The sequence below is a fragment of the Caretta caretta genome, chromosome 1, assembly GCF_965140235.1.
Source record: "Caretta caretta isolate rCarCar2 chromosome 1, rCarCar1.hap1, whole genome shotgun sequence".
Taxonomy (NCBI): domain Eukaryota; kingdom Metazoa; phylum Chordata; order Testudines; family Cheloniidae; genus Caretta; species Caretta caretta.
Window position 1 is genome coordinate 350,416,242 of NC_134206.1, and position 25,374 is coordinate 350,441,615.

Sequence of the window (25,374 nt, forward strand, 5' to 3'; positions counted from 1 at the left end):
ATCTGGACCCATGGCAAAGAAGCCCTTAAGGAATTCCACCATGATTTCAACAATTTCCATCCCACCATCAACCTCAGCCTGGACCAGTCCACACAAGAGATCCACTTCCTGGACACTACGGTGCTCATAAGCGATGGTCACATAAACACCACCCTATACCGGAAACCTACTGACCGCTATACTTATCTACATGCCTCCAGCTTTCATCCAGACCACACCACACGATCTATCGTCTACAGCCAAGCTCTACGAGATAACTGCATTTGCTCCAACCCCTCAGACAGAGACAAACACCTACAAAATCTCTATCAAGCATTCTTACAACTACAATACCCACCTGCTGAAGTGAAGAAACAGACTGACAGAGCCAGAAGAGTACCCAGAAGTCACCTACTCCAGGAAAGGCTCAACAAAGAAAATAACAGAACGCCACTAGCCGTCACCTTCAGCCCCCAACTAAAACCTCTCCAACGCATCATCAAGGATCTACAACCTATCCTGAAGGACGATCCCTCACTCTCACAAATCTTGGGAGATATGCCAGTCCTTGCTTACACACAGCCCCCCAACCTGAAGCAAATACTCACCAGCAACCACACACCACACAACAGAACCACTAACCCAGGAACCTATCCTTGCAACAAAGCCCGTTGCCAACTGTGTCCACATATCTATTTAGGGGACACCATCACAGGGCCTAATCACATCAGCCACACTATCAGAGGCTCGTTCACCTGCACATCCACCAATGTGATAGATGCCATCATGTGCCAGCAATGCCCCTCTGCCATGTACATTGGCCAAACTGGACAGTCTCTACGTAAAAGAATAAATGGACATAAATCAGATGTCAAGAATAATAACATTCATAAACCAGTCGGAGAACACTTCAATCTCTCTGGTCACTCGATTACAGACCTAAAAGTGGCAATTCTTCAACAAAAATACTTCAGAAACAGACTCCAACGAGAGACTGCTGAATTGGAACGTATTTGCAAACTGGACACCATTAAATTAGGCTTGAATAAAGATTGGGAGTGGACAGGCCATTACACAAAGTAAAACTATTTCCCCATGTTTATTTCCCCCACACACACTGTTCCTCACATGTTCTTGTCAACTGCTGGAAATGGCCCATCTTGATTATCACTACAAAAGGTTTTTTTTCTCTTCTGCTGGTAATAGCTCACCTTAACTGATCACTCTCGTTACAGTGTGTATGGTAACACCCATTGTTTCATGTTCTCTGTGTATATATATATATATCTTCCTACTGTATTTTCCACTGCATGCATCCGATGAAGTGGGTTTTAATCCACGAAAGCTTATGCTCAAATAAATTTGTTAGTCTAGAAGGTGCCACAAGTACTCCTGTTCTTTTTGCGGATACAGGTTAACACGGCTGCTACTCTGAAATCTGTTTTACTTGTAAGTCTTCCTGTATACCTGTGTGCCGGCAAGTGAGTAATTAAGTCTTACAGTGACATGTGATCATGTCACCTGAACTGGACTCCATCTTTAACCTGGTGCTTTTCCACTGAGAAGGAGGGGTGGGAGATAAGAGGGACAAAGGATTCCCGCCTTATGCAAAAGATATATAAGTGGGTGACAAAGTGAGCAGCCATCATGAGAAATCCCCTAGCTACCACCTGAGCTGGAACAAGGTCTGTACCAGGGGAAAGGATTGCGCCCAGACTAGAAAGGTGTCCGGTCTGTGAAAGAAACTTATTGAAATATCTCTAAGGGTGAGATTTTATCTGTATTCAATTTTTATTACTGTACTAGACTTAGACTTGCATGTTTTATTTTATTTTGCTTGGTAATTCACTTTGTTCTATTACTACTTGGAACCACTTAAATCCTACTTTCTGTATTTAATAAAATCACTTTTTATTATTAATTAACCCAGAGTATGTATTAATACTTGGGGGGAGGGAACAGCTGTGCATATCTCTCTATCAGTGTTCTAGAGGGCAAACAATTTATGAGTTTACCCTGTATAAGCTTTATAAAGGGTAAAACAGATTTATTTAGGGTTTGGACCCCATTGGGAGTTGGGCATCTGAGTGTCAAGGACAGGAACACTTCCTAAGCTGGTTTCAATTAAGCCTACAGCTGTTAGGGGATGTGGTTCAGACCTGGGTCTGGGTTTGCAGCAGGCTAGCGGGTCTGGCTCAAACCAGGCAGGGCACTGAAGTCCTAAGCTGACAGGGCAGGAAAGCACGAGCAGAAGTAGTCTGGGCACATCAGGTGGCAGTTCCCAAGGGGGTTTCTGTGATCCAACCCGTCACAGGATTGGCAACAGCGGGATTTGTGGGTAAGATCTGATTTGTATGTTGACCTGGGTCTGGGGTTTGGTCCTTTGGGATCGAGAGAACCGTTTTTCTTTTACTGGGATATTGGTTTTCATAACCATTCGTCCCCATAACAAGTGGCCCTGGTGATGATACTGGGAAACTGGAGTGTCTAAGGGAATTGCTTATGTGACTTGTGGTCAGCCGGTGGGGTAAAATCAAAGTCTTCTCTGTCTGGCTGGTTTGGTTTGCCTGGGTATGCAAAGGAACCCCAGCCTTGGGCTGTGACTGCCCTGCTCTAAGCAATTTGTCCTGCATTGGTACTCTCCGTTGGGTCCCGCCAAAGGCAGCCTCGTTACATCTCTACGGTGCTACCGGACTCCTCATTGTTTTTTCACCCTGAGATTGGGACTCACTGCTGAGTGACTGCAGGCAGCGTTACACAAGGTAATAGTGTTGTCAGGTCCTTAGACCTCTGTAAGGCATGTGACTTGCTACCTCAGGCCATTTTGATTAAGATACAACAGTGATATAAAATTCACCCGGCACACGTTCAATGGATTAGAAGCCGGCTCACTGCTAGGTCTGAAAACATAACTGTCAATGCAGGTGTATGTCTAGTGGGGTCCCGCAGGGATCAGTTCTGGGCCATTTTGCATTTTTATCAATGCCCTGGAAGAATCATGGTGCAGTTTGCAGGTGACACAAAGCCTGGGGCAGTGGGAAATGAATAAGAGGAGAGGTCACTGATTCAGCACGATCTGGATCGCTTGGTAAGCTGGGCACAAGCAAACAATATGCGTTTTAATACAGCCAAATGTAAAGTCACGCATCGAGGAACAAACAAGACAGGCCAGACTTACAGGATGGGGGTGGGACCAAATGGGAATTGTCTGTTGTATTTTTATGACCCTTTGTGACGGGTTGCACCAACCGCACACAGGAGAGGCAAGGGTTAACAAACTGTTCTGGGCCCAAGAGGCCATGCCCCTGTGGAGGGAGCATTAAAAAGGGAGCAGGTCAGCTCAGTTGAAGCTCACCGAGGAGCAGAGCAGCCAGGAAGCCACTGGGCTCCAAGCCACCAGGGTCACGCCTCCTAGCCGCGGAAAGCCATTTGACCGCGGGAACCGAAGGGGACAACCTGCTGTGGCCAGCAGAGGAGAATCTGGAGACTAATCAGAGAGAACACGAGAAGGACCCCACATCCCACCCCAAGACACCACCAGAGGGACGGGAATGAGGGGCGGAAGCGACACAGGGAATGCACGTGAGGGTGTCGGGACCGGAACCCTGTGGCAGGATCCACTGTTTCGAAGGGCTCCGGATCGGAACCCTGTGGAGTAGGGTGGGCCTGGGTTCCCCTACCTTCCCCCACCCCTAGGCGACTCTACCCCCTGAACTATAGCCACTCAGTAAAGGGGCCTTTGGACTCTCCCCGTGATATGGCACACCCCAGAGCATTGCCATTAGGCAGCGCTGTCAGCCCAGAGCACTCAACTAACCCCCGGAAACCCCTACGCATGCCTCACTTTCCCATATACGCTACATGGTTACCCAGTGTGGGGAAAGGGACTGTTTGCTTTCGGGGCAGGCTGGAAGACATAGGCGTGCATGTCCCCCAGCTGTCTGAGCTGGATGGGTCATTAAAAAGGACTGGCCGAGGCTGACCTCATGTCAATGGAGGGTCCGAGAAGACAATGGCAAGCCCAATGGCCCAGACACTGGAAGCCCATGCCCCAGAAATCCAGTAATCCCTGCGGAGTGACCAAGTCCCTCCCAACGGGCTGTCTCCGTGGGACTGGCTGAGCGGAGTTCCCGGTGCGAAACAGAAGGGCTGGAACCCCATAGCTTCAGTCTAGGAGGCGGGGAGGCTGCGTGGCCATCGCTGGAGAAAGAGCGAGACCCCGTAGAAGGGCTCGTCCTAGAGACTGTTCCAAAGCTGGGGGCGAAGCCCTGACCCAGGGGCTCTGAGACAGGGCGATTCTATCCTGGGAAGCGGAGACTCTGAAAGAGACTGGGGGGGTCACAGAGACAATCAGCTGAACACGCTGTGGCCAAAAGGGCTAATGCGATGCCTGGCTACGTAAGCAGGAGTAGAAGGGAGGTTCTGTTACTTCTGTCTTGGGCACTGGGGCGACCGCGGCTGGGATTCGGTGTCTGGTTCTGGAGCCTGCCCTTCAAGAAGGATGTTGGTAAATTGGAGCGGGGCCAGAGAAGGGGCGGGGAGGGATAGGTCAGTGGTTTGAGCATTGGCCTGCTAAACCCAGGGTTGTGAGTTCAATCCTCAAGGGGGCCATTTAGGGATCTGGGGCAAAAATTGGGGATTGGTCCTGCTTTGAGCAGGGGGTCGGACGAGATGACCTCCTGAGGTCCCTTCCAGCCCGGATAGTCTATGATTCTAAGAGCCACAAGAAGGATGAAGGGATCAGAAAAGCAGCCTTACAGTGACAGCCTCAGGGAGCTCCATCTATCCAAAGCAACGGGCTGACTTGATCACGGTCCATAAGTACCCACATGGGGGCAGAATCTGATAACAGAGGCTTTTCTGTCAAGCAGACAAAGGTCGAACAAGCTGCAGTGGCTGGAAGTTGACCTAGGCAAACTCGGGCTGGGAAGAAAGCGTCATTTTTAACAATGAGGGTAATTGACCTTTAGACCAATTCACCAGGGTCGTGGCCGATTCTTCATCACTAACCATTTCTGTATCCAGATTGCATGTTTTTCCGAAAGATCTTCCTTCTTTCAAACAGGAATTAATTCAGGGGAGTCCTCTGGCCAGGGTTACACAGGAGATCAGAGCAGATCATCACAAGGCTCCCTATGTCCTTATGCTTAAGGCTATGATTTAGTTACCGGGTTTGCGGAAGTCACGGAATCCATGACTTCCAGCGACCTCCGTGACTTCAGCCTGCAGTGGTCGGGAGCTACAGGGTCCCCCAGGGGCTGCTCGTGGGAGCAGGGAGCTGCAGGGTACCCCCACCACCTCTGGTACTCCTGGAGCTCCAAGCTGCTGCGGGTGGCAGGGAACCCCCTAGCTCCTGGCCACCACAGGGGAACCCCGAGCTCCTGGCCACCGCAGGCCCCTGGAGCTGTGGGCGACGGGGGTACCCCACAGCTCCTGGCTGACACTGGAGATGGGAGCACCCCCAGCTCCCAGCCCCCACAGGCAGTGGGGGGACCCCCGGAGCTGCGGGTGGCAGGGGTACCCCACAGCCCCCAGCTGCTGCAGGTGGTGTGGGCACCCACAGATCCCCATTTTATCACTGATGTTTTTAGCAAAAGTCACAGACAGGTCACGGTTTCTGTTAATTTTTCTTTTTTGTCTGTGACCTGTCCGTGACTTTTACAAAAAATGTCCCTGACAAAATCTTAGCCTTACTTATGTTCTACAAATCTCTGCCTCACAGGGCCCGGGGGAGGTGTCAGAGAAGGGAGGGGGCTATTCTGAGCAGAGAAGCTTTTCGGTTACGGTTGTAACGATTCTACACCCAGGCAGGGCTTCGGCACACAGGGATCCTCCTGGAAGCAGTAGGAATAACTGCTCCAAAAGCCCCACCTGCGGGGAGCTAAAGAAGAATCCCTGTCAGTTGCTAGCAGTATAGGGCCTATGAGACACACCTGAGCAGTTCTGATTCCACCCGGGAGAGCACAGAGGAGATGTGTGATTTCTGTACGGTGCTTAGCTCTGGTGGGAGACCAGCACTTCACCAGCAGAGGCTTTGCAGGCTGAGAAGGTTTGAGTTGCTCTGGGGAGGCAGCGCTGTGGAAAGTGACCCCCCACCCCTGATTTCATGGTATCATCCCCAATTAGTTACGTTCAAAGCTGACTGCAAAAAGTTCCAACGGGATCTCACAGACCTGGGTGACTGGGCAAGGAAATGGAAAATAAAATTAACTTGTTGATAAATGCAAAGGGATGCACATTGGAAAACATAACCCTGACTATACAGAACGAGAGGGTCTAAGTTAGCTGTTAGCACTCGAGAGAGAGATCTTGGAGTCACTGTGGATAGTTCTCAGAAAACATCCACTCAATGGGCAGCAGCAGTCAGAAAACCGAACAGAGTGTTAGGAACCATTAGGAAAGGGATAGATAACACAGAAAATACCGTAATGCCACTGTATAAATCCATGGTACGCCCACAGCTTGAATACTGCGTGCAGCCCTGGTTGCCCCGTCGCAGAGAAGATCCATTGGAATTGCACAGAGTACAGCGAGGGCCACACAAATCAGTAGGGGTCTGGAGCAGTTTGCATGTGACGAGAGATTAAAAAGACTGGAGCTGTTTGGCTTGGGAAAGAGACCATGGAGGGGGATGTGACAGAGGCCGTGACGAAGTCAGGCCGGACAGCTGGAAGGCAGGAGAATTAGCCCTAGAATGATTAAGGTCCTTTTCCCTACAAGCTGAGAAGGGGTCACCTCATGTCAATTAGGGACCCCGAGACCAATTAAGGGCTGTCTGCATCCTTTGCCACCCGCACTCCAAAGGAGAGTGGGAGCGTTATTCACCCTTGGTTTGTAGTTGAACTCGTTTCTTTTTTCCCTCCAGTTAGCGGAGGGGCACTGCGCGGGCCTGCCTGGGAAATAAGCCTCCCCCCTGTCCAGCAGGAGAGTAAACACCGTCCAGAGAGGGGCTGACTTCCTCCCAGCCCCCACCGCCAGAGGGGGGAGCGCTGAGCCCGCCGTGGTGCGGGGAGGCGCCTTGCCACGGGGCTATGAAATCACGATTGGGGTGGAGAAAGTGAGTAGGGAAGTGCTATTCACCCCTTCACAAAACACACGAATCAGGGGTCACCCAATGAAACTAACAGGCAGCTGGTTTAAAACACACCTAAGGAAGTATTTCTTCACACAATGCGCAGTCAACCTGTGGAACTCCTTGCCAGGGGATGTTGCGAAGGCCAAAAGGGTAACTGGGTTCAAAAAGAACCAGACAAGTTCCCAGAGGACAGGTCCGTCAATGGCCATTAGCCAGGATGGGCAGGGATGCAACCCCACGCTCTGTGTGTTCCTAAGCCTCTGTTCACTGGAAGCTGGGACTGGGCAACAGGTGGAAACGTGGATCACTCAATAATTGCCCTGTTGGGTTCATTCTCTCTGGGGCACCTGGCACTGGTCACTGTCGGCAGACAGGAGACTGGGCTAGATGGACCATTGGTCTGACCCACCATGGCCATTCTTATGTTCTTGATTTGTCCCTTAGCGCAACTGCCCCGTATTTTCAGATGTACCGAAAGGCGTTAAAACAGAACAGAAGGAGCATTTCATACATGACATGGAAGCTCACGAGAACTGTGTGGTCTCCTTGAGGGCGGCAGACACGTACCCGCCCTGCTACGGGAGTTGGTGTTCCCCTGAAATGTCCCGCACAAGAACATGCCGCCCCACGCTTTTCACGTGTTTTTTCCATTCCACAAAGGGGATCGCCCCAGCGCTGCATCCAGCAAGGACAGACAGGGACAGAGCACAGGGGGCTGGGAGACCAGGCGGTCCCACGAGAACAGCTCTGACCACATCTGGCTGGGCTGAGCGATGCCTCGGGGGAGGCCGAGGGTGCACACACTGGAGAGAATAATTCCACACTGGCCGAGGGATGGGCCGAGGGGACCCACTAGGCCAGTGGCGTCCAGGCCAGGAGGGACCTAGCTCACTAGGATTTTAAATCAGACGGGCTCCAAACCCCCAGCGCCCTGTGCTCTGGCTGGTCCCGCAACAGTAAGGCTCTTCCTGGCTGTCCATTTCCTCAGGCCTGGGACTGCAGAACTATGAAGAGACTCCCCACCTGCCTGGTAGCAGACACGTGTGAGTGTGTGCTCACGTACGAGTGTGAACACGTACGTACCAGCCAGGGCAGGTGCTATTTACAGCTCCATTGTGCACGCGTGCACACACACAGCGCTAAGTAATGGAGTCGGGGCTAGAAATCACAGCAGAGGGGACCCGGTAACCTCACCACACGCTGGCAGGGAAGCTGAGCCCAAATCGATTTTCCCAGCCGCCAGAGGAGCATGGGACACGTCTGGGGTGTGAGGGTCAAACGGATCAGAATATAAAGGTGCCAGTGAGTGACCAAGCAGGTCCCCCAAATACCACGTCACCAATTGTTTGAGGAGTTTGGGGGGTCCTCCACCCCGCATATTTGTCCTCGTGTGGAACATAGGAACAGCCGGACTGGATGAGAGCCAACGAACACCCCGCGAGCCCAATGTCCTGTCACTGGCAGTGCCCAGCACCAGATGCTTCAGAGGAACTAACAGGAAGGTGTGAGAACCCCACAGTAGCAGACGTGGAATAATCGGCCTCCCACTTTAGGTGTCTACTAATCAGAGACCAGCTCAGACCCTGAGCCAGGCGCTCTGCTAGCCCTGCGGGAATGTCTGTTGTCATTAATAATGCTGCAGAGCCATGGCCAATCCCTTGCTGAAGCTTGGATGAGTTCTTGGCCTCAACAACTTCCTGCGGCAGGGAGTTCCATAGCCCAAAACACAACCAGCAGAGTGCGTGGCCCTGAGGTGAGCAGAGGTGTTTTGTAATTGAATTCAAGGGAAATATTCCCCAGACAGAGATAAAAAAAAACAAATCAAAACAAGGTTCATGCTTTTTTTAAAAATGAGCCGGGGGGGGGGGGGGAGAGGAATAAAGCCGAAAATACAGTCAATCAAAGGAAGCAGAAGATCTGAAAGGGGAAACGTTATTCTTATACAGACACAGGTTACGTTTTACAGATGGGAAACTGAGGCACGGGGTAGCTCAAGTGATTTGCCCAAGGTCATACAGGGAATCTGTAGCAGAGCTGAGTACAGAACCGAGATCTCTGTGCCGGCCCCACTCCAAGGGCCATCATGGCTCCATCTCGGCTGAATGCCTCCCAGGGCTGGGGCTGTGCTCAAAGCAGGGAGCTGTAGAGAAAAGGGTCTTTAGGGGTAGGGCCTTTGCACCACCCCAAGTTTAGATTCCTAGATTCCAAGGCCAGAAGGGACAATTGTGATCACCTTGTCTGACCTCCCCTATAACAAAGGCCAGAGAACGGCCCTAAAGTAACGCCTAGAGCAGAGCTTTTAGAAAAACATCCCGTCTTGATTTACAAATGGTCAGTGATGGAGAATCCACCACGACCCTTAGTAAACTGTCCCAATGGTTAATTGCGGTCACTGGTAGAAATACATGCCTTATTTCTAGTCTGAATTTGTCTAGCTTCAACTTCCAGCTGTTGCGGTCGCAGTACACATTTCTCTGCGACGGTGAAGAGCCTGCTAGCAAATATTTGTTCCCCTAGTAGATACTTACAGACTGAGATCAAGTCACCCCTTAACCTCCTCTTTGTGGAGCTCCTTGAGTCTGTCACTATCGCAGACCAGAAGAAGGGCTCTGGGTAGGGCGACCAGATGGCAAGCGTGAAAAATTGGAGCACTTCTTTTGGGTCTAGTTGCGTATATAAGACAAAGCCCCTTCTATGAGGACGGTCCCAATAACACCAGGACGTCTGGTCCCCCTAGCTCTGTGTGGTGCGAAAGTTTGTCTCTTTTGCTAACAGAAGTTGGTCCATTACAAGATAATACCTTGCCCACCTTGTCCCCTCTATCACCACAGGGCAGGTTTTCTAATCCAGGGGCTCTCAGCCCTTCCAGAAGATGGGACCCCTTTCAGGAGTCAGACGTGTCTTGCATACCCCAAGTTTCACCTCACTTAAAAACCACTTGCTTACAAAATCAGACATAAAAATACCAAAGTGACCCAGCACCCTAGTACTGACAGATTGCCGACTTTCTCATTTCATCTGGGCGAAATCTGAGTTTGTACTGACTTCGTTAGTGCTTTTTACGTAGCCTGTTGGAAAACTAGGCCAATATCTAGATGAGTTGATGTACCCCCAGAAGACCCCTGCGTGCCCCCAGACCAGGACACAGGATTCCAGCCATGGCCACACCAGTGCCAAATACTGATGTAATTTACCCTCCCTGCGCCTACTTCTGCATCCAAGGATCGCATTAGCCCTTCTGAACACAGCCTCACCCCGTATCAGGGTGACTTGCCCCTTTAGGGCGGGCGGATCTGGGTCTAGCTGAACTACTGAGGCACCCCTGGGCTGGATCGGGTGGTTCCTATAAAGGGCAGCAGGTTGCTGGAGCGCAGGGCAGGAAAGAAGACAGGCAGAAGACCCTGACACCAAAGGATTTGGGCCCCAAGACCAGGAATCTGTGGCTCCAGCCAAAGCAGCAAAGGCCCCAGCAGGAGGGCCTGGGGCAGGGGGAATTGGAGACTGCTGGGTGTGGGCACGCTGCAGCCGAAAGACCTGAGATATGGGGTTTCCCTTGTGAGGCCGCAGGCAGGGAAAGTGTGGGAGGACCCGAGGGGAGGCTCACCCTAGGGGGGCCGTCCTGGGACTCGGTGGTTCATGAGGAGAATTGCAAAGGGCTGGCGGGTGGGTGAGGCAATCCCTGGTGGAGTTTGGGTCGGAAGAAATTAACAGGGCACTGCAGAGCCACCCCCCAGCCATGATGCGGGGGAGGGGGGGCTGGACACAGGGGACCCCACTTCGGCTGTATTGAATTACACATTGTCCGCTTGTGCCCAGCTAGTCAGCTCGCTCTGTGTCTCTGACCCGTCCTCTTCGCCGCCCCCTCTTCCCCCGTCTCTGGGCCCTCTGCAAACTGCCAGGGAGGAGTGAATGTTTCCTCCCAGGTCATTAAGGAAATAGCACAGGGCCAGGAGCCGATCCCTGCAGGACCGCACTGGAAACACCCCGTCAACGCTGGCTCCCGGTTTACACTTACAGCGGGTGACCCAAACCACGGGGGCGGGGTGTCATTTGTTTTCTTTCGTTAGTGGCCCAGACAAGTGTCTGAGCTCCCCCGAGCTGGGAAGGGAACCAGAGCGTCCCAGCGAAATACAAGCTGGGCCAGAGCGTCCCAGGAGTGAGCCCCTTCTGCCTGATCTGGCCCACCTTATAATTCGCTTGCCCGCTCTGGTTCCCTTCCCCCGACCTGCAGAAGAGCTCGGGGAAGCCCGAAGGCTCGTCCACTTCAGCAAAGCTCCGCTAAAAGACGTTCCCTTGGCTCTCGAATACCCTGGCACCAACACGGCTACCACACAGCGAGCAGGGCGAGCCCCAGCAGTTAGGCAGTTTTTAATCCATTTAAGCCACCAGCACAGATTAGAGCAACCCCAAGGCCTGCCCCGAGTGATAACTGGCAGTCTGTGCGCCCGCAAGCCCGAGGAAGGCCCCACAGGCCTGCTGTAGGGGGTGGAGTAGAGCTGGACACCCAGGATATTGCCCTTTGCCCCGATCTAGCTAGCACACAGCCCCCTGAGCCATAGGGAACCCCTTTCTGGGGCTCATCTCTAGTCCCCTATCTTACTCGCCCTCTGGAGAGTGCTTTGTTTAGAGCAGCAGCAGGTGGCTCGGCCCTGCCTCTCCTGAGCCCTCTGAGCTGACACCCCTGGGGGCGCTGCGTGTGCCTGGGAGCAGGGGCAACGGGGGAGCCCAGCGGCAGCCGCTCAATGGGGAGCCGGCAACGGGCGGAACCTGCCCCACCTGCCCCACAGGGCTGCAGCAGAGTGGGGCAGCTGCTGGGAAATAAAGGGTTAAATGATCTGGAAAGAGAGCCGCAAACCCAACTGATCACCCGGCCAAGCAGTGATGGGCGGCCACTGCTGGGCCGGGGCCTGGCAGCTGCTCAAAGGCCCACAGCAATGCTGCCCGGCCATTCAGGACAGGAAGCGAAGAGGAATCTTGTTTCAAGGGGATGGAAGGAGCGAGAACGGAATTGCCTGAGTTGGAATTTGGCCAGGACATTGGGATTAATGTCTGTCTGTCTGCCAAATGAGCCCATCGCCAGCCACTGCTCCATCTAATTTCTGGGAGAGTCAGAACACGAAGCAAGGCAGGACATGTGAAAGGCCATTCGCTCAGGGAAGGCCCTGGCCAGTCCACCAGTGCTATGTATTCCCAGTCTGGGAACAAGCACACCATGGCGTGACCGGGCAGCAAAGGAAACCATTTTATCCCCAGCACGGGCAATAATTAACCTGTGGAACTCACTGCTGGGGGGGGGGTTACCTTGGAGCCTCTGGATCTGTTTGGTGAAGATCTCAGCCTGCCGGGCACTGGCCAGTCGCTCGTCCTCCAACAAGCCTGTAGCAGAGAGCGCAAGGTCAGCAGGCAGCGTGCAGAGACCCTGCTCCTGCACCCGCCCTGCCATGCTGATCAGAGGAATGGGGCTGCAGGCCCCCAGCGCCTCAGCTGGTCTACATGCCACGGTACACAGGGAGGGACGTCCTGGGGGAACATGAGCCCAGCTGAGCCCTCCAGGGGGGAGAGGGAGAATTGCCCCCAGCCACGCCACGAGCATCTGGAGAGAGACAGAAGGGACATGGGAAGGGCATGGGCAGGGCTGGGAGCCCTGCGTGGACCCCAGCCCGCCCAAGGGAACGGGAAAGCACATGGCACCGAGGGAGCTGTGCATGGGAACCTGTGCAAGCACAAGCCCCCCCATGCCCCATGGTGCTCACGAGAGATCACAAGCCCCCCTGGTGCCCCATGCATGGGGACCTGAGAGAACATGACAGAGATCTGGTGAGGCCACACCTGGAGTATTGCGTCCAGTTTTGGGCCCCTCGCTACAGAAGGGATGTGGACAAACTGGAGAGAGTCCAGTGGAGGGCAACGAAAATGACCAGGGGCTGGGGCACATGACTTACGAGGAGAGGCTGAGGGAACTGGGCTTACTTTGTTTGCAGAAGAGAAAAGTGAGGGGGGATTTGATAGCAGCCTTCAACTAGGTGGGTAGAAAGCTGGCTAGATTGTCGGGCTCAACGGGTAGTGATCAATGGCTCCATGTCTAGTTGGCAGCCGGTATCAAGTGGAGTGCCCCAAGGGTCGGTCCTGGGGCCGGTTTTGTTCAATATCTTCATAAATGATCTGGAGGATGGTGTGGATTGCACTCTCAGCAAATTTGCGGATGATACTAAACTGGGAGGAGTGGTAGATACGCTGGAGGGGAGGGATAGGATACAGAAGGACCTAGACAAATTGGAGGATTGGGCCAAAAGAAATCTGATGAGATTCAATAAGGATAAGAGCAGGGTCCTGCACTTAGGACGGAAGAACCCAATGCACAGCTACAGACTAGGGACCGAAAGGCTAGGCAGCAGTTCTGCGGAAAAGGACCTAGGGGTGACAGTGGACGAGAAGCTGGATATGAGTCAGCAGTGTGCCCTTGTTGCCAAGAAGGCCAATGGCATTTTGGGATGTATAAGTAGGGGCATAGCGAGCAGATCGAGGGACGTGATCGTCCCCCTCTATTCGACATTGATAAGGCCTCATCTGGAGTACTGTGTCCAGTTTTGGGCCCCACACTTCAAGAAGGATGTGGATAAATTGGAGAGAGTCCAGTGAAGGGCAACAAAAATGATTAGGGGTCTGGAACACATGAGTTATGAGGAGAGGCTGAGGGAGCTGGGATTGTTTAGCCTGCAGAAGAGAAGAATGAGGGGGGATTTGATAGCTGCTTTCAACTACCTGAAAGGGGGTTCCAAAGAGGATGGATCTAGACTGTTCTCAATGGTAGCAGATGACAGAACGAGGAGTAATGGTCTCAAGCTGCAGGGGGGGAGGTCTAGGTTGGATATTAGGAAACACTATTTCACGAGGAGGGTGGTGAAGCACTGGAATGGGTTCCCTAGGGAGGTGGTGGAATCTCCATTCTTAGAGGTTTTTAAGGTCAGGCTTGACAAAGCCCTGGCTGGGATGATTTAACTGGGAATTGGTCCTGCTTCGAGCAGGGGGTTGGACTAGATGACCTTCTGGGGTCCCTTCCAACCCTGATATTCTATGATTCTATGATACCTGAAGGGGGGTTCCACTGTTCTCAGTGGTAGCAGATGACAGAACGAGGAGTGATGGTCTCAAGTTGCAGGGGGGGAGGTCTAGGTTGGATATTAGGAAACACTATTTCACGAGGAGGGTGGTGAAGCACTGGAATGGGTTCCCTAGGGAGGTGGTGGAATCTCCATTCTTAGAGGTTTTTAAGGTCAGGCCTGACGAAGCCCTGGCTGGGATGATTTAGTTGGGTTGGTCCTGCTTCGAGCAGGGGGTTGGACTCAATGACCTCCTGAGGTCTATATGATTCTGTGGAACATGCACCGTGCCAGGAGTTCACGAGAGACGCCCTGTGCACACAAGTCACCTTCCCGTGCTCTCCTGCTCACACGACTCCGCATGGCCCCAGGCCAGCGTGTGCCGCCCTTACCCTGTAGCTCCAGTGAGTCATCCTCGTGCTTCACTGCCAGCTCCCGCGTCTCCTCCAGCTCCTTCAGCAGCTGCAGCACCTGGGCCCTCAGGTCGTCCATCTCCTGGTCCGTCAGGTCCAGCTGTTTGTCGTCCTCTTCCGTGAAGCCCACTTTCCCCACATCCTCCTCCTCTTCCTCCTCTGGGTCCGGGGCATCCACATCACCTGGCAGGGAACACTATGTGAGCCACCTGCCGCTGACCTCCAGCCCCTCGCAATGCACTCACTGCTTGTGCCCCAGGCCACGGCTCGCAGCAGGGAGCCAGACCACCCCCTGCCATGCCAGCCTGGTACCAGCCCTCTGAGCCCGCGGCAGAGACAAACCTCTGAGTCATTGCAGCGTGGAGGGGCAAAGGCCACCCTGGCCCGGCTGGAGAAGCGGATTCCGCCCCGCCGCACGTGACCCACTGGCTCCACCTGACGGCAACGGGCGGAACCTCTCCAGCCAATTGGCTCTCGAGGTGGGGCACCCGCCGGGCCCACACAGGCAGCCACAGGGATGAAAAAGGGGGTCCCCTCCTGAGGTGCATCCAGAGCTGACCCCAGGGGCCTGAGAGAAATGGCTTGGCTGGAGGCAGATGGGGGAGAATTGACGGGGTTTCCCAGAGCCGCTCGTTAAAATTCTGCCCCCATGGTGACTGGAGAAAGGGGTAGGGGCTGGAGTCACCTCCACCGATGCTGCTAAGCCCCCATGCCAGGCACTGTGTACCCCTGGCGCTCACAGGACCACTGCTCCGGGGCCACGGGCAGGCATTTCCCAGGGGCTTGGGGTCCCCCGCAGAGTCCCCGTTTCTCCACCCGTCACAAGCACACACCATCCCTCCATACACTTGTTTCCTCCCTACGTGGCTTGCTCGGCATGGCAGGAGAGGACAGATGACCTGGCAGGCAGGTCCCTGCTACCCTGGGCAGGGGTGAAGGGCTGGGATCCCCTCTCAGCGCCACCCCATCAGAGGCGCCCAGGCTTCAAGGGAAAGGGCGGATTCTTCTTGTCCTGTTGCCGGCACCCTCCAGGGGCAGAGATTCTTCCCAGCTGGGCAGGCTCACCAGGCCAGATGTGAGCTAACCCAGGGGGACCCAAAGGCTCCAGCCTGTGACACCCCCCTGCCCTCCCAGGCTCGCGGGGGTGAGGAGCAGGGCTGGAGCGAGCAGGCTGGTCTCTGAACATGCCCACGGAGCAGAGCCACTGAGTCAGGAGGGGACGTGTTTATCCAGCCGCTTGCCAGGAATTACCGAACTGGGCTTTAGCCCCCGCAGGTGGGCTCAGGGGCGCCCAGTGCTCTGGGCTGGGGAGAGGATTGCTCTCCGGGGGTAGGGGGGGCTGGCGGCTGTCTTTCCTCACTTTGCCTGTAACACAGACAGTGGCAGCTCCCCACTCCCTGGGGCGGGGGGTTCAGCTTACAAGGAGGAAAAATGGACCACACAGGGCCCCACCCACTGCCTCCGTCCTGCCCGTTTGCCCATCTAACACCCCTCCCCCCCCCCCGCAATGGGGAACATCATCGACTGCTCGGTTTGAACCATCGCTCGCTGCTGCCCCTCACCATGGCATCTGGGCGCCTGCCATATACAAGCTGTAGCATCCGCCAAGTCCCCAGTGGGCTTCAGGGAATCTGTGGCACCTCCCCCTTTGGGGGCGTCTGGGGAGAATGCAGCTAGTTTAAGCACGTAGAAACGTCAAACCTGAGTTCATGCAATGGCCAGATGACAAAGGTAGGCCCTAATCCTGCAAATGCTCGTGAACGTGAATAACGTCACACCCAGGACTAACCCCAGCATGACCAGTTACTCACACGGGGCACATAGGATCAGACCTCATTCCCGCAGGACGCCGGGCAATCCCAAAGTTAGGGATCTCCTAGCAGCCCTCAGTGTCCCCACATGGCCCAGCCTCAGTCAGATTCTCTTCTAGTTTACACCAGCATCAGTCTGGATTAACTCCGCTGACGTCAACAGCCTTGCCCCGGGGTTAAAGCGACGGGAGAGGAGGGTCACAGGACAGAGATCCATGGAGCCGCCTGAGCGGAACTGACAAGCTTACGGACAAAGTGTAATGGGCCAGGGTATGAAATACGAGGTCAGTGGCCTCACACCAGGGATGGACTTGGCCCAGTCCATACAATGGGAATGAGTTACTCTTGTGGTATTCCTGCCTCCTTGTGTTTTAGAGAGTTGACCAAAGGGGGATAGGCTAGAGGTCTATAAAGTCATGACTGATGTGGGGACGTGAATCGCGAAGTGTTATTTACCCCTTCCCATAACACTCGAACCAGGGGTCACCCAATGAAAGTAAGAGGCAGCAGGTTTAAAACAAACAAAAGACAGTACTTCTTCACATGACACACAGTTAACCTGTGGAACTCATTGCCAGGGGAATATTGTGAAGGCCAAAAAGGAATTAGATAAGTTCCCGGAAGATAGGTCCACCAATGGCTATTAGCCAGGAGGATGGGCAAGGATGGTATCCCGAGCCTCTATTTGCCAGGAGGATCAGGGACGCAGCCCCCCATGCTCTGGGTGTCCCTAGCCTCTGGCTGCCAGAAGCTAGGAGTGGACGAGAGTGGATGGATCACTCGATAACTACCCTGTTCTGTTCATTCCCGCTGAAGCGTCTGGCACCAGCCAGGAGACAGGGCTAGATACACCATGGCTCAGTCTGGCCATTGTTATGTTCTTAAAGCAACAGCATCAGGTTAAAACCTTTTGTTTTTTAATCAGGGGGCAGACTTTCAAAGACACATAGGAGCGGGCCATGCCCACACAGAAGGCCAATGGGAGCCGGGCATTTGCCTCCCCCTGCTGCTTTTGAAAACCTCTCCCAAGATAATGAAACCGGTCAGTTCTTCCAGCCCCAGTCCCTCGGTTACTTTCCACAGGTTCCTCATCTTGGAGAGTGAAACCAGGCTAGTCCGGTCCTGCTGCCAACTCGCCAGGCCTGGCTGGAGGCGGCCAGGGCCGGGTTACGGACCCCGCAGGACAAAGCGGGCGTTCTTTAACAATCCAGTCTAACGGGAACTGACAGGACAAGAAACTAAAATAAACCCAGAGACTGGATTCTCTTGGTCCTACAGCTACTCTAAGCTTCTGTTTACAAAACCGAGGTTTGGGCAGATTTGACCTCCATGGTGCCTTTACACTTGCAAAATTCTCTTCTCCCCACCACCTGAGCAGAGTTAAGTGTTTTCTATTTGGACAGTCACGTAGGAAGAGGCTGAGACAACGTCTCTGTTGCGCTGGCCCGAAGGGACATGGCCCTTTGCTAAACACACAAAGGGTATTTTTAAGGAGCGCAGTGGTCCCCGATTTTGATGATTTACGACGGAGAGGCTGTTCCCCACCCAGAAAAATAACTTGTTTCTTCTGCTTGCTTTTTACCCCAAGCCTCAGGGACATGGAGTCTGGTCTGGGTTGACTGGAGGAGCGGTGGGAGGTCTCTGGGAGATGCAGGAAGCTGGTGCAGGGGTATGAAGCCTGAGCCAGCCTTGCTCCCCTGGGAGGAGCCTGCAGCACAGCCCATGACCCGGCCCGAAAAGCACGGGGCTCACGCGCACTCGACTTTAATCTCCTTGGCAGGTGGGTGTCTTCAGCCAAACTGCAACATCGCACGGAGCTGCCACCGAACGACATGTTACGAGGCCTGCACCATGAGTGCCACAGATTCAGTAACGAACTGGAGGGATGTCTGGGTCAGAACTGTGCACCCCTGTGTCATATGCACTATACTGCGATCAGCTAGTGATGAGTCCCCTTTAGCTCTGCGGCCGGTGCATTTGGAGCAGGGGGGGTCTGGGTGCGAGCTCGGCTGTCGCTGGGGAGCTCTGGCTGTCCAGGGTGGCCCTGGAGTTATTGCAATAATGTTTCTACCTGCACAATTGGAAAAGCAGCCAACAAATGAGTCCCTGCCCCACACACGCTTCCTGCAGACAGATCCGAGATCCCACCACTGCTCCCCTGAACCAAGCTGGAGCAAGGACTCGCTAGCTGAGACCCTCTCTTCGATTAGCATGCTGAAAGCCCGGGCACCAGCCCGTCCCGCTTTAGAGTGACTCTCCCTTGTCTGGTAGGGACAGAGGAGGGAGCCAGCCGGCTCCTAGTGCAACCCCAATCTCCTTGGCAAGCTCCATCCCACTGGGTTTGCCAACTCTGCCTCGGAGAGCAGGGGCTTGTGACAGCTCTAGGAGCTAGGCAGGCCGGGGCTCTGCTACTGACTTCTTTCTGTGGCCCTGGGCAAGTCCATTCAGCATCCAGTGCCTCAGTTTCTCCCTCTGTAAAATAGGGGTAAGGATCCCAAGCCACCCACCCAGAGGAGCTGGGAGGATGAACTCCTTAAAGTGCCTTGAGATCCACAGTGAGGGAGGGAAGTGGTCAGTGAAAAGCATTGACAGGGCCCATGCACCATTCCCTGTCCCATCGCACTGGGGCGGCCGGGGGGCTCCATCCTCAGCCAGGCAGCAGGCTGGTTTCTTGGGCACATCCATCAGAGGGCTCTTTGGTCTCCTCTCAATGAGCTCCTTGCAGCCCAGCTGTGGGGCGCTGGTAGCTGGGGGAGTCTGGGCTCCAGAGGAGTGGGGCTAGCTGGCTGTCCAGAGCCCTGGATTCTCTCTTCCCACTCCGCCAGCCCGGAATCCCATCCCCACGAAGAAGACAAGTCATGGGGCACTCGCATGGGACAGCTCGTTCTGGCCGTTCTCCCGCCCGGGGTCCGTCTGGCCGATTTCCAGCGTCGGCTCTTCGGGGTGCCCGCTTGGTGCTGCTGTAATAAATGGGGACGGGGGAAATCGTCGATCCGCAGGGAGGGCACCCCTTCCCGTGCGCAGCGTGAGACCACAGGGCTGGCTCGGCCAGGGCTGGGGCGATGGAGGCCCAGCTGTGAGCAGCGAATCCCTTCCACGAGGAATAAAAGGAACAAAAGCGAGGTTTATCCTGCTTCTTTCCCCGCCCCCTGGGATCTCCGGCCTCCCTGCCCCAGAAGGCCCGGGATAACCCCATCACCGCGCAGAGCGGGTCTAGCCCGTCGGGAAGGAGGCCGGGACAGGCACCTCCGCTGGGAAGAGAACCCCAGTGGCACAGGACCCAGATCTCCTGATTCCCAGTGCAGGGCTCTGGGCCCTGGGCCCCACGGCAGCCCCGATGGCGCATGGACAGAGAGGGCCCTGTTGGCTCACCAGCCAAGTCCTTCAGCCCCCAGCCTCTCTGCTGAGGCTGCCAGCCGGGTCGTGGGGGCTGACCCCCCCCCGCCCTCGCCCCATTGCACAGTGGGCAGATCGGGCTCCCCGGGAGGGGCGGAGCCACCCAGAGCTGCGAGCCCCAGAGCCTAGGGCTGCTCAATAATGCATGGCCAGCCGGGCCAGCAGCGCTGTCTGGGCCACATGGGGAGGGACCGGAGCCGCCCCAGCCACAGGCCCGCTGGAGTGGAGGAGACGATGGCCCCGGTGCAGGACTCTCCCTGCAGACCCCCAACCTGCCCGGGACAGCCGAGCTCTCCCGGGCTGCAGAGCCGGGGGGAAGGGAGGCGAGCGACTGGCGGGGGGCTGGGAATCCAACGGGCGAGCTAGGCTGCGCCCCACCCAGCCGGCGTGGGGGAGAGACCCAGGCTCCCCCTGCAGGAGGGTCTCCACACACGGGGGGGCAGCGGTGACGGGGGCGTAACAGACACTGCCTCTGCTGGGGACCCACCCCAGGCCCCTCACCACCGAGCACCTCAGCTCCCCCGAGCGTGCCAAGGGAGAGGCTCCACCCGCCGGGAGGGAGTAGTAGGCTGCTCCGGCCACTGGGGCTGGCCACTAGGGGGAGCTGGGATCGCGGCCTGGCGGGAGCCAGGCAGGACGACACCAAGGGGCAGGAGGCTGCGGTCTGGGCTCCGCTGTCCAGAGCCGGCCCAACGGGGCGAGCTGGGACCGGGCAGGCAGGAGAGCAGCTGGGCAGCCCCCGGGCTAAGGCCTTGCAGAGGCTCTGACGCTGGGCTACAAGATGCCACCGTCTGCCCCTGAACTCAGCAGGCTGGACCGGGCCAGGCTGGTCGAGGCCAAGCTGGGCCGGGAGTCTCCTCTCCAGGCCAGTCCCCAGGCCGTGGCTGTGCCCGGTGCCCGGCAGCGCTGGGACGGGTCCATGGAGCATGAGGCGGGGGTGTGAGCTGCAACCCAGGAAGCAAGTGAAGCTTGTACCGCCCGGCAAGCGTCTGAGGGGCACCGGCAGAGCTGGGGGGGTGGGAGCCTGGGGCTGGGCTAGCAGGGGGCTGTGGGTCAGGAGTGAGGGGCACCGGCAGAGCTGGGGGGTGGACCCGGGGCTGGGCTAGCAGGGGGCTGTGGGTCAGGAGTGAGCAGCACCGGCAGAGCTGTGTGATGGGCAAGACCCCAGGGCGAGAACCTCAGGGAGGTGGCAGACTGGGGGGGTTGAAGGGCAAGCTGACCTGCAGCCCCCATCTGCTGTTCCAGTCCTCGGTACCCCCCCATCTCTGCCCCCCCAGCTCAATCTTGCACCCCTCCCACCCGCCGTTACAGCAGCCCGGGGCAGAGCCGACACCCAGAGCCGGGCTGGCAGAGCCGGGCAGTGGCTCGTACCCACACAGGGCGGGCAGGCCAGGATCTCACAGGGACACATGCCCCCCGCACCCCACAACAGAGTTCACTCTTTGACACGCCCACCCGGCCTGGCAGCGGGTCCCACGGGGGGGGGGGCACCGAGTTCCCCACACCTGTGGGCCAGGCTCTGAGGTGAGCCTGCCCCATGCGTTCAGGCGGACTCCCCCGCACTGCCAATCAGACCCAGCCCGACAGGGGCACAGGGGGGGGGGCAGGTGTCTGGGCTGCTTCATTCAGCCTCTGGCCCCCCCACTAGCCTCTGGGCTATTTTTAACCCTGATCTATGTTTTGCACTGGGCCCCCGCTGTCAATTACGCTCCTGTTCCCATGACAACCGAGAGGAGCCCAGAGACATCAGGGGCCAGAACCCCTGGGAATCTCACCTTTGCCACCTACCGGCTGGGCTCCTGGGGGGGCCTCGGACCCACCCCCTGGAGCGTGCTCTGGGGAGGGGCAGGGACGTTTTCCCCCCCACCACCACCCTCCAATTCTGCCGGTGCCCCTCACTCCCCACCCACAGCCCCCTGCTACCCCAGCGCTGGGTCCCCCCCAGCTCTGCCAGTGCCCCTCACTCCTGACCCGCAGCCCCCTGCTCCCCCAGCCCTGGACTCCCCCCACCGAGCTCTGCCAGTGCCCCTCACTCCCGACCCGCAGCCCCCCCCCATCCCTCTCTCGGCCAAGCCCTTCCCAAACTACTGCCCCCTTGGAGCATGGACGGGAGAGAGCGGCTGGAGCAGGGGAAGAGAGGAGAGTGACTGGGGCGGGGGGGGGGGGGGAGGAGGGAAGCTGACAGTGAAAGTCGCAGGAGGAGGGGAGATGAGGCAGGTGCACACAGGGCCCCAGCCTGGGCGACCAAGTGCCCCGTGCCTGTGCCCGCAGACAGCTCAGAGCGATGGGCACCGCCACCACCCCACCCCGGGGGGGCACTGACTCTGAAACCTACTGATGGCAGGTACCCCAGCAACCCGCGGGCTCACTCTGGCACAAGCGGGAGGGGCTTGCCTCTTGGGCGGAGCTTGGGAGAGTCCATCCCCTCGGCGCAGAGCCGCTGCCCAGCAAGGGGGAAGCCATGGCAGCGAATCAGCCCAGTTCCGGTTCCTCACAGGCCCCATGGACCAGTCCTCCCCGCACAGCCCCTGTGCCAGTGGGAATGGGCAGCCCAGAGAGCCGTCGGCCCACGCTGATCCTAGCCAGGACGCTGCACTCCAAGAGCCACTCCCCCCACACCCCCATCCGCTGCTGTTCTGTGACAGCACATGGGGGGTGAGCTCCCTGGCACCCCCAATCTGCCCCCCCAACACACACATGCTCTGGGGTTCTGCCCCCAACTCTGCAAGGGGAGTGGGGTCTAGTGGTTAGAGGTGGGGTGGGGGGCTGGGAGCCAGGACTCCTGGGTTCTCTCCCCAGCTCTGGGAGGCGAGTGGGGTCTGGCAGTTAGAGCAGGGGGCTGGGAGCCAGGACTCCTGGGTTCCAATCCTGTCACGGATGCTTTTCCCTGAGTTCGCCGGGGCAGGGGATTCTGAGGCTGAATGTCTAATGCGCCTTGATGTGCTCAGATGCCAGGGCAGGACAGCACCATGGTGCCCTTGCTTCTGCTCACAGACTGGAGGGCGTCAGGACTCGGGGAGCCAGCCTGTCCCCCGCACTCCAGGGGCCAGTGCAGGATCATTTTCCAGGGTTCTGACCCTGCAACTGGACAGGGGCCCCTCCATGCCCCACACACGGACCCATTCCAGCATCTCCTCTCCCTCCCGGTAGCCCTGGTCACTCTGGGGAGGGTGGAGGCTGCAGGGCTGGGACGTTCGCCCCCCTCTCCCCCCATCCAGAAACAGCTCCTCATCTGCGTCCACAAGTTAATTACATAACTGGGTCACGTGCCATTCCCGGGGGGAGGAATGCAGCCAATGTGCGTTGAGCTCCCAGGGATGGAGGGGAGTCGCCTGGCACAGAGGCCAGCTGCCTGCCCAGGCAGAGGTGCCCCATCATACCCCCCCCCATAGTCAACGGACACCTGGTCTCTACCCTGGGGAGTCAGGACTAGAACCCAAGTCCCTCTGCTCCAAAGAGCTGGGCTGAGCCCAATGGAGCAAAAGGAGAGCTCCCTCGGCCAGCGCAAGCAGTGGGCCCTTATCCCCTCGCAGGGCAACGTGCACAGATGTGCCCCCAGGAGAACTGCACAGCTCTCCCCCAACTCTGCTGAGCCATGGTGCCCCTAAGTGCCCATCCCCATGCCAGCAGAGCAGCCCCACCCAGACAGAGCATCGTGCTAGATAGCCTGGCCCCAGGACATAGCCAGACATCCCTGAAGTCCCCGCAGCCCAGCCCCCGATCCCAGCCGGGCACCCCTGGGGTCCCCGCAGCCCAGCCCCCGATCCCAGCCGGGCACCCCTGGGGTCCTCGCAGCCCAGCCCCCGATCCCAGCCGGGCAGCTCACTCCCCCACTCCCTGCTCTGGGGGTGCTGGGGGGGTGGAGGGCGCAGCATGTGGGGTGGGGGGCAGCCCAACGGCGAAGGGATGGAGAGCTGTGGGGAGGTGGAGGGCCCAGTGGGGAGGGTGGAGGGCTGTGGGGGGGGCATCTGGAGGGGGGGCACTGGGGGAGTTTGGCAGCCCAGCGGGGGGACTGGAGGGTCTGGTGGGGGAGTGTCCGGCGCGGGGGGGGGCACTGGCAGAGGATGGCAGCCTGGCAGGGGGAGGATGGAGAGATGCAGGCGGGGGTGTCTGGTGCGGGAGGGGGGCACTGGGGGAGGATGGCAGCCGGCGGGGGGGATGAAGAGATGTGGGGGGGTGTCCAGCACGGGGGGGGGGTGGCACTGGGGGAGGATGGCAGCCTGGTGGGGGGAGGATGGAGAGATGCGGGCGGGGGGCCGGCGGGGGGGGGGTCACTGGGGAGGATGCCAGCCCGGCGGGGGGACTGGAGGGTCCGGCGGGGGGGAGGTGTCCGGCGTGGGGGGGGGGCACTGGGGGAGGATGGCGGCACTGGGGGAGGATGGAGAGATGCTGGGGGGGGTGTCCGGCGTGGGGGGGGCACTGGGGGAGGATGGCAGCCAAGCGGGGGGGATGGAGAGATGCGGGGGGGTGTCCGGGGCGGGGGGGCACTAGGGGGGAATGGAGGGTCCGGCGGGGGGGATGGAGAGATGCGGGGGGGTGTCCGGCGCGGGGGGGGCACTGGGGGAGGATGGCAGCCAAGCGGGGGGGATGGAGAGATGCGGGGGGGGTGTCCGGGGCGGGGGGGAGGCACTGGGGGGGAATGGAGGGTTCGGCGGGGGGGGATGGAGAGATGCGGGGGGGGGTGTCCGGCGCGGGGGGGGCACTGGGGGAGGATGGCAGCCCGGCGGGGGGACGGGAGGGTCCGGGGGGGGGGCGGCAGCCCCACTGACCTGCCCGCTCCTGCCTCCGGCCCGGCTGCTGCGCCATGGCCGCTCCCCGAGCCGCTGTGTGGACGCGGAGCCAGGGCGGGGGCGGGGGCGGAGCAGGGCCGCCCCCCCCAGCTTGGGGGCGGGATCCAGCGGGGCCCCCCGCAGGGCCTGCTGCGGGAGAAACCCCCCTCCGGCCTGCTCCGCTGCAGCCGATGGGGGGGTTCACCCCCCCTCCCCCACGGAGGCCTTTAACTCTTCGCCTTCTGGAGCCTGGTCGGGGGGGTTACCGGGGGCCACGCGAGCCCCGGGCGCGGACAGGGCAGGATCGGGGCCCCCTGCTCCGGGAGAGCCATGCTCCGTGCTCCGGCCCCAGCCCTGCGCAGCCCCTTGGGATCGCTCACCCAGGGGAAATGCAGCCGACTCTGGGGTGGGGCGTGGCAGCCGGGGCATGGCCCTGCGGCCTCCCCCCCTCAGGGAACGGGGGAGGGGAGACCCTGTGTCCAGCTGGGGGGGGGGCCGGGGAAGGCTGGGGCTGGGGGCTTTGGCCAGGAGGGCGGAATTTAGAGCCCAGCCGGAGTGTGGAATGACCAGCAAGGCCCCGGGGGGGGTGGTCCCTGCCCCCTTCAACCCACAGGAGGCAACCCCGGCCCCCGCTGCACAGCGCCCCCTTACCGTCCTCTGGGGCATTGGGGTCAGACTGGCTGTGAGGGGAGAGAGCCCCCCCGCTGAGCCCCTGCCCCACTCCACAGTGCCCCCTAGTGCCACATAGGCGTCATCACTGAATGAGTGGGGAGGCCCCCTAGGGAGCCACTCACATTAGTCCCTCTTTCTCGGGGCCTAGCGAGACCCCAC

General features: G+C 58.0%; 1 protein-coding gene across 3 annotated transcripts in view; it reads right to left on the minus strand.

Moving 5' to 3' along the window:
- CCDC136 (coiled-coil domain containing 136) overlaps nucleotides 1-24,653 on the minus strand; it is a 38,715-nt gene extending 14,062 nt beyond the window's left edge. For 2 of the 3 annotated variants that reach the window (XM_048836792.2, XM_075124595.1), the window contains exons 1-3: nucleotides 18,886-19,338; nucleotides 14,547-14,750; nucleotides 12,356-12,430 (exon numbers count right to left, since the gene is read on the minus strand). In XM_048836792.2, the coding sequence (XP_048692749.2) occupies nucleotides 12,356-12,430; nucleotides 14,547-14,750; nucleotides 18,886-19,063 (457 nt within the window). In that variant the 5' untranslated portion in view covers nucleotides 19,064-19,338. Of the gene's footprint in view, nucleotides 1-12,355; nucleotides 12,431-14,546; nucleotides 14,751-18,885; nucleotides 19,339-24,543 lie in introns of those variants that run through there. The other variant, XM_048836793.2, reaches the window with a different exon arrangement.
- Between the last annotated feature and the right edge of the window lie 721 nt (nucleotides 24,654-25,374).